Here is a 12,628-nt window from a genome sequence, read left to right on the forward strand (position 1 = left end):
ACCTCACTAGCCTCCCTGCTTCCACTTCTTCCCTGCTTTCCAGCCACAGCTGTGTCCTTAGACACAGCAAGCTTGTGCCCACCCCCCATCCTTCGCTCTGGCTCTCCTGCCTGGGATGCTCTCCCCCATGTCATCACGTGACGTGGTCTTTTTTAGACCCACAGGTCTCAGTCTGTTTCCTCATAGACACCTTTTCATTACTAATGAACTCTAAAATAGGCTCCAGACATTCGCTGTTTTATTTTCTCCAAAGTCCTTTTTACTATCTAAGTAATCTTGTCATTTGTTTGTTTGCTCATTGCCTTTCTCTCCCCACTAGACTGGAAGCTTGACATGAGAAGGGACCTTGTCAGTTTTCTTGTATGTCTCCAGTGCCTAGAAAAGGACTGGTACATAGTAGGAGCTTAGTAAGTATTTGTTGTGTGGCTGATTGAATGAATGAAGATGGTTATTAGGAAGATTATGAGGTAATTGAAAGCTAAACCATGTGGTTGTTTAGCCTGAAGGAGAAAAGTCCCAGGGGCCATATGCTGGCTGTCTCAGTAATTAAAGCTGGTGCTACCCTAAAAGCACCTAGCCCTGCTTCACTCCTTTCTCTTAGCCAGATTGCTGTCCTCCAAGGAGATGGGCTTGTTCTGGGCACCCTTATGAGCCAGAACTGGAGCCAATAAGTGAAAACTCTAGGGAGACATATTTTGGCTTTAAAAGAGAGAAAAAAATAATAATAATTGCCACTTTACCTGAGGACGTAGTGGGCTTCACCAGACAGCAGTGAATTTTAAGTCACCTGAGGTATGCATATGCAGGCACAGGCTGGGTGCTGTCTTGCAGACCTGGTATGGAGAGGGCTCAGCACCTGCATGGGCAGTTAGGCAGGGTTTACAATCCTTTCAGCCCAGAGCAGCAGGGCGCCTGCCCTATATTTTTTGTTACTTTCTTTTTCATTCAGTAAATGTCAATCACTGCGGGCCCAGCCCTTTCCCTGCCCATCATGCTGATTACAGAGAGTCAGGAGGTAGTTCATGATCCGCGTGTAGTACATGGGGGTGAAAGAGTTGAGAAGCTGTAGGAAGACACAGAAGGGGATTGAGCCTGGTCTAGGTCATCAGGGCAGGCCTGCCGGAGGAAGTGACTTTAGGTGGTAGTTTGAAGGACCAGTGGGGGTTGCCAGGAAAAGGAATAGAGAGAACCGCGGGGAGACCCCTGGGTGTGAGCATGGGAGCCCCATCACAGTGTCTTGGGGTTGTAACTGTCATTTAAGGGATAAGGGCCAGGAAAGTCAAAACATGCACAGAGCAGACCCACATGATGAGCAGTTGGGTTGGTATCAGCTTCTTGTGAAGTGGTGATAGAGGATGGTGTGCAGGGGAGGAGTGGAAGAAACAAGACCATGGGATGGGAGGGGTGGGCAAAAGCCAGGCCAGGCAGGCCACGGAAGCCAGGTCTGGGCTGCGTGCTCAGGGCAGCAGGGCCTCTGGAGGGTGTAGATGGTGAGGCGACAGGCAGATTTGTGTTTGGAAAGGGCACTGTCTTCACTATGGAAAATGAGTTTGAGAAATGGCAGGGAGAGCAATAGGAGGTTGTTAGATATTTCTTAGAAGAAGCCATGGTGGTCTTGGCCAAGGTGACAATGGTGGGAAGGAAGACATATGGGCAGATGTGAGAGACGTATGGAAGGTAGAGTCAGAATGATTGATTGACACAGGCCTGAGAAAGTCCCAGGTTTCTTTTTGGTTTAGGCAAGCATGGGTATCACTTTTGGTTTAGTGGAGGTGATCCCACTTCCTGGGACAGGAAACACAGGGAGAGAAATGGTTTTGCTGACAGTAGGGGCTTATGGAGGTATGAGTGTGATGTGACCGTGGGACAGCTGAGTGAAAATTCTCAGTAGACTTTGTATACATCAATCTGAAGCTCAGAGAAGTCTAGGCTGGTGATACACAATTAGAAGACCAAAGCACAGAAATGAGGTTTGAATCCCTGGAAGTAGATGAGACAATCCAGAGAGAAGGGGTAGAATTAGAAGAGAAGGCAGCCTGGGGCAGAGCACGGAGGCTTGGCACGCCACACTCAAGGGACACGGAGAGGCAGAGAAACTTGAAGAGGAGCAGACATGGAGCTTAGACACCCAGAGTGGGGCCCAGAGCTAAGGAGGAGTGTCTCAAGGTGTTGGGGTGGGGAGGGCACAGAATCACCAGGCTTCAGATGCTGCTATAAGGTCAGGCCTACGAAGGTTTGGATTTAGTGCACAGAGGTTATTAGTGACCTGGACAAAGCAGTTATTTTTTGCTGATGAAGTATATTAAAAGGCTTTCCAGGCATCACATGTGCCTTAGTCCATTCAGGCTGCTATAACAGAATACTGTAGACTAGGTGGCATAAAGAACTAAAACAACGGATTTATTCCTCACAGTCCTTGAGGCTGGGAAGTCCAAGATCAAGATGCTGGCAGATCCAGTGTCTAGTGACGGCCCACTTCCTGGTTCATGGAACAGCACCTTCTCATTGCGTCCTTACATAGTAGAAAGAATGAGAGAGCTGTCTGGGGTCCCTTTTATAAGGCACTAATCCTATTTGTGAGGGATCTACCTCTGAGGCCTGATAACCTCCCAGAGGTCTGCCTCCTGATGCCATCACATTGGGGATTAAATTTCAACCTGTGAATTGGCAGGGAGTGGGGAGACTGGGGGGAACAAATATCTATCACAACACATAATATTGTTTTATGTGAGGAGTGTCCTGCTGATGTCAAGAAGAGCCTCTGTCACCACTGTGACCACTGTCCAGTCTCAGCAATGGGTAAAAGTGAATGAAGTGACCCAAGTCTGGAAGGCCTTATCTCACTGCTGGTAAGGGAAGGCCCCACCTATAGTAGGTGGCCACCCTGGTTGTGCTCATTCCTGGCACAGGCCTCTTGAGTCGTTCAGACAGTCTCTGTACTACCAGCTAAAAATGACTGTAAGCTAGAAATTTAGGAGTGGTTTAGATTTTAAAGAGCTTGTTCATCTAATTAAATAGAACTGGAGTTAATGGCTTAGTGGTTGTTCTATAATCAGGCCCTGCTACAAGTGGTTAAGGAGACTGACAACGGGAACCAAAAGAGCCTGCAGGGACAGGAGTGAACATGGCTGGAAAGAGTCTCTGCCAGGACTTCTGAATCCAGAGCTGAGAATGTGGCTTCCATGGAGTTATGAGAGATAGGGAGGGATTTTGAGCTGTGGCCCACTGAGATGAAAAATTGGGTTGTATCATCTTGTTCTGGAGTTGCAGTGACAGTTTATGGCGAGGGGTAATAAAAGGAGCAAAGGATCTGAACCCAACCTGGTTTTGAATCTGGGATTTCTCACTTTTTAGCCAAGTAACTGGAAAAGTGACTGAAAAACTCTCTGCATCTCAGATAATTCATCTGTGCAAAACGATTTGCATAGCTGTAGTCAAAGTTAGCTTGTGTGTGGAGCCCCTAGCACAGAGGAGACATTTAATAAATGTTCACTCCTGCTATCTTTATTATTATTGTTATTATTTTTCTTCTTCTTGAGACGGAGTCTCACTCTTGCTCAGGGTGGAGTGCAGTGGTGTGATCTCGGCTCACTGCAACCTCCACCTCCCGGGTTCGAGTGATTCTCCTGCCTCAGCCTCCCAAGTAGCTGGGACTACAGGCATGCGCCACCACACTTGGCTAATTTTTGTATTTTTTAGTAGAGATGGGGTTTCACCATGTTGGCCAGGCTGGTCTTGAACTCCTGACTTCAGGTGATCCGCCAACCTCAGCCTCCCAAAGTGCTGGGATTACAGGTCTTTATTATTTTTATGATCATCATAGTCTATGTTACGTTTATGTAGTTGTTATGGATCACAAAACACTTCCAGATGTCCTCACTGATTGCAGTTCAGCTTACTGCCATACACTTGAGTTATCACACGGGTGTATGTATGAGCCCCATTAGACCGAGAGCTCCTTAAATGGATGGGTCCCCACTCACAGATGTCTAGTGCGGGCATAAACTAGAGGATCCATGTGAGGAAGCACTTCCCCTACCAGAGCTCTTCAGAAAGAGAGCAGGTGGCTTCAAGAAGATGTCAGCTTCCCACTCTTGAGGATATAGCAGGGGCCACCTGGCAGGGACACTGTGGGGAAGTGGCTGCACTGGTTGGGAGGCTGGCTTCAAAGAGATGGTTTCTGAATCCCGCTTTATAATCTATGTTTTAATTGGATGAAGCAGTTCTCATGTCCCGTCAGGTTCATTCAAAGGAGTGTTTGTACTCATCTAAGTTTGTGGACCCTAGGCAAAGTGAGCCAGGCCCGGCTGCCCGGGCGATCCTTCCTCTCTCTGCTCTAAATGCTCTTTAAACACACAGGCTCACCTACTCCCTGGCAGATGAAAGTTTTAAATTTAAAAATATTTTAAAAGAATGCTTTTATATGAAAGCCAGTATCTTTTAAAATATCAAATTTGTCTTAAACATTTTGGCAGCATATGCCATGTGACTTTTGGATTTATAGTTTCTCTTTCATAGAATAAAAAGTTCAGTGCCACCACCTCAAGAGTTCTGCAAGTTCACATTATGTAAACATATATAATAAAATATTTACTTAGGGTTTCCATAAAAAAGATCCAAAGCAGAGAATAAGAGAGCTTCTCTTTGCTGGTTTCAGAGGCTCTGCTGGGAATTCTGAATGAAATTTAAGCCTCTTGAATATGTTTTGATTGGCCTTCTTCATATTTTATCTCCTGTAATGAACTCTTTGTCAGTTTGTCAATTTTGACTAAGGACAGAAAGTTCATGTGCAGTAACACAGAGACTGAATTTAAAATTATGGTTTATATCATGATGTAATAATCCTCTCTCTTGTCCTTCAGTCAATATTTACCTGTTAGGCCAATATATTATAATGCTGACTTCAAAAGAAGACACTTTATTTTACCTTCTCTAAGTGTTGGTTTTAGATACTTGAAATATCAAAACTGGAAGTTGAGCTGTCTGAGACTCTTGGCTGAATTCACATAAAGTTCAGTTCCTCGATCGCAGGGCAGGTTTCACTGCTCCCAGTGACCCAGCGACACAGCTGCGTGCCTGTCAGAATGAGGCAGCTAAGCTTGGAGTCATGCTGGTTCCTCTCAGCTTTCCAGACAGCCCTCTCCTCTGTGGGAAACAGATCTGTTATGTTACCCCATAGCAGCCAGGATCTCTTAAGTGGACTTAAGTATTCCTTTATGTATTACAGCTACAGGATTGGGCGGAAAAACCTGAAGAATGCCCTGTAGGAAGGTGGTCTCTGAGTGTCACACCAGATGAAGAATAGGGAATCTTAAATTCTTTTCCTTGCCTGAACCCCTTTTTTCAAGCATCCCACGTTTAAGCATTTTTCCATTTTAAAAACTGAAGGAAGAATTATCCCCCAGTGAAGGAGTAGGAGGATAATAAGTAGCTACACAGTTTGCAGATAAAATGTGTGATACCTTAGGACTGATCATTCAGGTTACCAAAAGAGCAGATGGTACTGTGTTAATAAGTTCTTCTAAGCCAACTTGGGTATGAGTCAAGACTCTGTCAGTGAGTCATAATGGAAAGGGAATTGATCCACTCATTAACTGCCAAGTCCACAGGTAGACTAGTTTCAGGCTCAGCTGGATCCTGAAGTTCAAATGAGGTCATAATTCTTCTTTTCTTTCTTAGACTATTATTTTCTGTATTGGCATGATTATGTAGCATAGATGTTTCCTGGCAGCTCCAGGTTTATGTGGTCCTTAGTGCCTGGGATCCCAGGAGAGAGACCCTCTTTCCTGAAGTTCATATCATTTATCAATACAACAAGTTGTATTGTTCAACTGAAGCAAATTCAGCACTATGCTTGTATCTTCCATGTGCTTCTCTCTGCCCATTGTATATCTTTAAACTGTATACTTATTTTATTTTATTTTATTTTTTCGAGACAAAGCCTTGCTCTGTTGCCCAGGCTGAAGTGCAGTGGCACAATCTCAGCTCACTACAACCTCTGCCTCCAAGGTTCAAGCAGTTCTCCTGCCTCAGCCCCCTGAGTAGCTGGGACTACAGGTGTGTGCCACCACACCTGGCTAATTTTTATTTTTAGTAGAGATGGGGTTTTGCCATGTTGGCCAGGCTGGTCTCAAACTCCTGGCCTCAAGTGATCCGCCAGCCTTGACCTCCCAAAGTGCTGGGATTACAGGCATGAGCCACCGTGCCCAGCCTATATACTTATTTTACATGTATACTCTTTTTTTGTAATTGGTTCATTTTGTATATTTTCATACACACATACATGTATATGTATGTACGTACTCTTGTATGTATGTGTATATTTTTATTTTCACATACACTATATTTGATAGGTGATTTACAGTATGTTCAAGAATAAATCTTAAGTTTATAACCTAACTACCCTCCCTCATTTAAGGTACAGTTCTAACAGCCTTGGTCACCTGACCAACTCTCTGGTAAACCTGGTAGGGAGGGCAGGGCCTATTAAAAGACAGCTCCACCAGGAAGGGAAGGAGCAGTTCTAAAAGGAAAAAGAAAGTGCGTCCTTTACCAGAGGGAAAAGACAAACCGACTGTTGATTCATTCATTCAACAAATACTTCTTGAGGACCTATGATGTGCCAGGTACTCTTCCAGGCCCTGGGTAACAGTGAACATTACACAAAAGGCCTTATTTGCTGGAGCTTACATGGTAGGGAGAGAGACAGATAACAAACACACAAGCCGATAGAGATATGCCGTGATATCTGGTAGTGATGAGAGCTCTGAAGAAAGACCACGGTAAGCAGCAACAGGTGTGGCGTACGTGCTTTACAGTGCAGATGGAGGAAATGGTTGGGGGCGGGGTGGTGGGGAGTTGGAGGAGACAGACAGGTGGAGGAAATGGTGGGAGGGGGGTAGAGGAACCTCTTCTTGTTTGGGGATTCTCTTTCAGTTGACCCAAATAAAGTAAGGAAGATTTTGATAGGCAGATCCTGTTAAGACTATCCCAAGCATAGGAAAAAGTATGAGCCAAGCCAACATCTAAATGGCTTGAGGGAAGATCTGTTCAGGAAATGGAAAGAGGTTTCCCATGACAGCTACATACAGAACATGTGAAGGATGGGGCTGAGGTTGCTTGGGGTGTGACCCTGCAAGGACATGAATAACAGGCTAACAGTACCTTTCCCAGACCCACATTTAGAAAGATCACAGCAAAGTGTGGAGGGCCAGATGAGGGGGGCACAGAGGCGAGGTAGGGCAGCCAGGTGTGGGCTGAATAGGGCAATGGCCAGAGGGAATGGGAAGGAAGGGCAGAGCTTTCAGAGGCTTCATCTGCAGGATTTGGGGATTAATTCACTTCTAGTGACCTAAAAGGATTTGTTCATCACCCAGAATGAGCCATATCTTCTTATGTTTACTCAAAGATAAGAAGCCTTTAGAAATGGGAAACATCTTGGGAAAGTGGTTAATCTTGTTTATTCACAAGAACAATTTCATCATCTTTTGCTATACAATGAGGAAAGTGACAGTAGTGCGGGTCACAGAGGGAGGTGGCCAAGGAAGGAAGCAAGCAAGACTAGATGTGTCACGTAACTGCAGGTCCTGTGGCCTCTGGGAGTGACATACATTCTAGGAAAGGACTCCTGGGAGAGAATGCTATGGCCTCCCACGCCAGCCTGATAGTCCTTCTCGTGCATTTACAGGCAACTTCAAAGTGGGAGTTCACATTGCCGACGTGAGTTACTTTGTTCCGGAGGGATCTGATCTGGATAAAGTGGCTGCCGAGAGGGCCACAAGCGTCTACTTGGTTCAAAAGGTAAAAATCCATCTCTAGTTTCTTTTTTCTTGCTTTGTTTATTTGTTTGTTTCCCTGGAAGAGTGTGTGCTCTCTGTTATTACATGTTCTCCGGAAAGAGAAGCCAAAGGAAGACACAGGTGTTCATCTGAGGCCTCATCCCAGAGTGGCCCTGCTATATAAGTAACTGACAGATACTCAGCTTCAGAAAGAAAGGAGGCAAAATACCTGCTTTCAAACGATTGTTCTAAAGCAGGGCTCGGCAAACTCAGCCCACACTAGCGACTAGTTTTTGTAAGGTTTTATTGGAACTCAGGCACATGCATTTGTTCATGTATTGTGGCTGCTTTCACACTACTTCAGCAGAGTGGCATGATGATTTCCTATTACTGTAAGCCCTTTAAGGAAATGTTTTCAACCCCTGTTCTAAAAGGTGGGAGCCAATCTGGTCCTGACCTGCCCATTACAAGATAGCTATGGGAGTCTCCGAGATGGAAAAGCGAAGGGAGATGAGGAGGAGCCTGAGCTTTTCCCTCTCATCCTGACTGCACCACTCTTGGTTAGTTACTAAGTGTCTACAGACCTCCCTAGACTCATCTGTGAAATGAAGGGACTGGACAGATTCATCTCAAAACATCCCTTCCATTCTGTGTACGTGGACCTGGCACATTCAATAGGTAACCATGAGAATCCATTCCTTTAACACATATATATTGAGCACCAATTATCTGATGGTCACTGCAGTAGGCCTCAGAGAAAGGGGTTAATAAGAGACCAAGCATGAGTAAGTTCTGCCCTCCACACTGTTGTTCATGAATTCTGCCAGGTTTCTTTCTCTTCTTTCCCTTCTCTGATCCTCTGCTCATTTGCTCATCTTCCTTCTTCGGCCATATCTGGACTTCCACTTCCTTTCTAGCTTTTTAAAATTTGGCAGTCCAGTTTGGGATTCTGCCTATACTAGCTTGAGCCTTCCTGCCTCCCAAGCCCATGCCCTAGGACATGATTCTGGTATTTGCTCATTGACTGCCCTAAGGTCAGAGGAATATCCCCACCATCCACCCTAGAATGCAGCACCACAGGTGCATTCTAGAATTTCTGGGCTCCACTTCTAGCAAAGTGCCTACTTGATGTTCACAAAGGTATTGGCACTTCTGGAGCAAAAGCTATCCAGGAAAACCCAAAAGTTTCTAGGATTTCTGGTATTTACCAAGTGTTACTGAGAGTTCCTCTCATGTTTTCAACTTGTCCACCCTGAAAACTAACCTCTCAAAAGGGAAGAGACCAGTCTAGGCTTTGAGTGCAGCCATATCCTCTAGGGGCTGAAGATCCTGTTGCCTGTGGCCCAAGTTTAGTTCCCCCAGTGTAGCTGAGCTTATCAGTTGACGGTGATGTCTTCCACCCCATGGTGGAAATCACCTTGTCTGAGACCCTTTGCTCCTGCTACAAAGGGAGCTGGCCTAGATGGGCTCTCTTGTCCCAAAGGAAAGCCAGAGCTGTTATCTGCCATAGCCGCCTTCAATATGTGGAGGCCCTACCTAGGAAGACCTGGCACCTCCTCTCCCCTGCCCCAGGACAGTACTCTCTGGATCACTGAAACCTAGAATATTTGAGCAAAACCCTAGCTCCACCTGCTCCAGGAGACTTGTACAGCCGATTTCTTCAGAAGTACAGCTTTGCCTACCATTCACATTAGGTGATCAGAACCACCATGTACGTGTTTTCTGCCATCCCAGAAGTGAGAATAGTGAATAGAGAGGAAGACAGAGTTGATCAGAGCCAGGAAATTCTGAGTCAGAAGCTGTGTGATCATCAAAACCCCATTCCAGGTAACTGTGTCATGGGCAATAGGTAATCTCAATGCACAGTGATGCCTGAAAGACCCAGCACCTTCGGTGACCAATTAGTGAGAATAGTTAGCTGTGTCCTCATCTGAGCAGGGGGAATTCCGTACCAGACTTTGCTTGTGTCAAACGTACTGTGTCCCTCCCTGACCTCTGTGGCTGGCCTAAGCCTAAATGCAATGTTTAAGAACTTCTCTTTGCCCCCCGACCCCTCACAATGTCTATGACACCTGAGTCCAAGCTCTGAGCAGGTATAGGCAGCTTAAGAGAATGCAGTGCAAACTTCTGACCCACAAGTATCTCTCTTGAGTACACGGGGCTTCCTCCCTGACCCCCATGGCCATGAAGCCACGGCCATGCACCAGCTGCTGCGCTCTCCTTTTATAACCAGGAATTACTTTTCAAAATCAGAAAATGAAAAAATCAAATTGGGTTAAGTAATTAAGCATGTTTCCTTTTCTGTTTCCTTTGGTTTTGTGTTTGTCACAGTTCTAGAATTTCTCTGTGGGACTACAGAGTTGGGGCTCTGCTGCTGAGTTGTGAAAGTGGGGAGCTGGGTGGAGGAAGGGCCCGCACGCCTCTGCTGCCCGGCACTGCCTCCAGCTTGGCAGGCACAAGTGGCGCCGGCCCGCAACCTTGGACAGCAGCAGCTGTGCGCTCTGATTCCTTTGAACCGCTGCTCTGACCTTTCTTCCTACTCGGTTTTGTTTCTTAAAGGACTGTGTCCAGGAACTTTTCTGCTGTTTTCACTTTACTTTGCCTATAAAGGTCTTCTGAAAAGCTGGATGAGCTGTGTTTCCGCCCTCCAGATTCTCTGCTTTCTCACTTGGCACAATCATTTCTCCCAGCTTCATCACACAGGGGAAGGGGGGCTGGGGTTCCAGTTCGTTTCCCATCTATAGGGAATGTGGCACTGATTTCATTCAGATCTGTAAGTGACTGATGCCAGAACTGCAATCTTAGCTCATTATCTAAACTCTAATTGGGGGATTAACCCATGGAGTAGGGCAGTATACAGTGTAACAGGTCTTGGGTCCAAATACCACCTCACTGACTTTAAATGAAATTCTTTTTGTTGAGATTTTGCTCACAGTAATAAGTATATTTGGTTATTCTTGTTAACAATAGGGTATAATCAGGTGGAAATATAAATTTAGGTAGTGTCCATTTAAATATCAGGAAAAAACTTTTTGACAAAAGATGATTCCGTTATATAGGGGACACCTGCCCACCTGAATTTTGGTCTGTCTTTCTCAGAAGGACACAACATTTGCTCAGTTAATGCCTCTCAACTGTCTTCTCTGGGAGATAAATATAATGTAATTGCAAAGTTTAAAGTAATTTTAGAAAATAAGCAAATTAAGCTTTAAAAGTAAAAGAAAACCTAAACAGTTGAAACCTAAACCTAAATTTTCTGCCTATTGGCCCAAGCATTCATGTTATTTTAGGTGCGAAACAGCTCAAGTGAAAGTTCGCCCATAAATCTCTACGATATTTTATTGGTACTGCTTTATAATAGAGATCAAAGATTGGGATTGGAAGCCTGTCTTAATGTAGAGTCCAAAGAGTTTTAAGATGTTTCTTTCTGACACCAGCAGGTTGTCAGAGTGTTGATGTTTTGTTAACGTCAAACTGTGTAGCAAAGAGTTGATCAAATTCTGAATTCATGGAAGTGTTGATACGGAAAAGAAAACTCTTTAAACAGAGATGCTGGCTGGCAAGTGAATTAATCTATTTCCTTTAAGTTATTTCAGTGTGTAAGTAGGGAGCTAGCTGAGTGTACCTTGTTGTTAAAACCTCGAAGTCCTCGGAGAAAAGGGGGAAAAGTCACCAATTCTCAGACTGCAGATATGGGCTGCGATGGCCAATGGGTTATCGCACTGAAGGCCTGAGGGAGTGTGGGTGGGGAGCCAGCAAAGGCCTGGGCTGAAAGGGGCAGAAGAGGCCCTGCAACCTCTCCAGGTAGTGGAGAAGCCCCTATGACTTGGCTTGGGGGCATCTGGCTCCCACATCACTGCTAGTCCTTCCTGCTCCTCCTTGCCTGAATGATTGATTCTTCCCTTCTGTGGCCCTTTGTGTTGGTCACAGGGCTGTCCTGGCTAACCTGCTGCTGAACTTGGCCAGCCTGCCCGCTGTGGCTTTAGCAGATGTTTCTGCTCTCTGACGCTAATATAAGGTTTTATAGTCTTGTTGGTACCCCCACCCAGCTGCCTTGGGCAGTGGTGTATTTACCCAAATGATAAATTTCTCTCTACTCTCTCAAGACCTGGTCCAGAATGCTTAGAAAGTCAGTGTCCTATCATCACTATCCCTTTTCTCCACGGCCAGCTCTTAAGCTCTGCCCTGACTCAACTTTGGTCCTGGCCCCAAAGCATGCTTAAGAGGACTTAGCATCCTTCAAGCCCCGTTTCCTTTTCTGCTGCCTGAAGTGCTTATCAGTCTTCCTCCACTTGGTATTTATTGAGTACCAGCTGTGTGTCATGTTCGAGGGATGTAAAGATGAGACAGATTCTGGTCTTGCCCTGGGGAAGCAGAGGAGGTGGACAGGTAGCAAACACTTGCAATGCATCAGGCTACCTTCAGGTACAGAAGTGCCCCAAAGGTGAGGAGGTGTTAGAGAAGAGAGAGGGGTTGTATCTGCCTGGGCTGGTGGTGGGAGCGGAGCTTCTGCAAGGTCCAAGAAGGCTTCACAAAGCAATCGTGTTTTGAACAGTGTTTCACATTTTGAGTAGAAAATTTCTAGATAGACAAAAATGGGCAGAGAGGGCATTCCAGGCAGAGGCTAGAAAAAGCACAGAACATTCAAGGAGCAGTATGTAGTTTGGAATTCTTGGGGTGTGAGTTGTAGAGAGAGCCACGGATGAGGTTACAAAGAGAAGCCTGGAGTGGTAGGCGAAGGAGCTCAGATTTTGAGGGCAAGTAGGGAAGTGATACGGTCTCCTTCCACCAAGATAGAAAATCACCTTAGCAACTGTGTGGTTGAAGGATAGTGAGGCCAGAGGCAGGAA

At 45.6% G+C, this 12,628-nt stretch overlaps 1 protein-coding gene across 6 annotated transcripts in view; it reads left to right on the forward strand.

Moving 5' to 3' along the window:
• DIS3L2 (DIS3 like 3'-5' exoribonuclease 2) overlaps nt 1-12,628 on the forward strand; it is a 378,450-nt gene that overhangs the window by 260,512 nt on the left and 105,310 nt on the right. For all 6 annotated transcript variants that reach the window (XM_063790857.1, XM_016950702.4, XM_063790856.1 and 3 more), the window contains one exon: nt 7,688-7,800. In XM_063790857.1, the coding sequence (XP_063646927.1) occupies nt 7,688-7,800 (113 nt within the window). The remainder of the gene's footprint in view (nt 1-7,687; nt 7,801-12,628) is intronic.

Source organism: Pan troglodytes, chromosome 13 (assembly GCF_028858775.2).
Source record: "Pan troglodytes isolate AG18354 chromosome 13, NHGRI_mPanTro3-v2.0_pri, whole genome shotgun sequence".
NCBI classification, from domain to species: Eukaryota; Metazoa; Chordata; class Mammalia; order Primates; family Hominidae; genus Pan; species Pan troglodytes.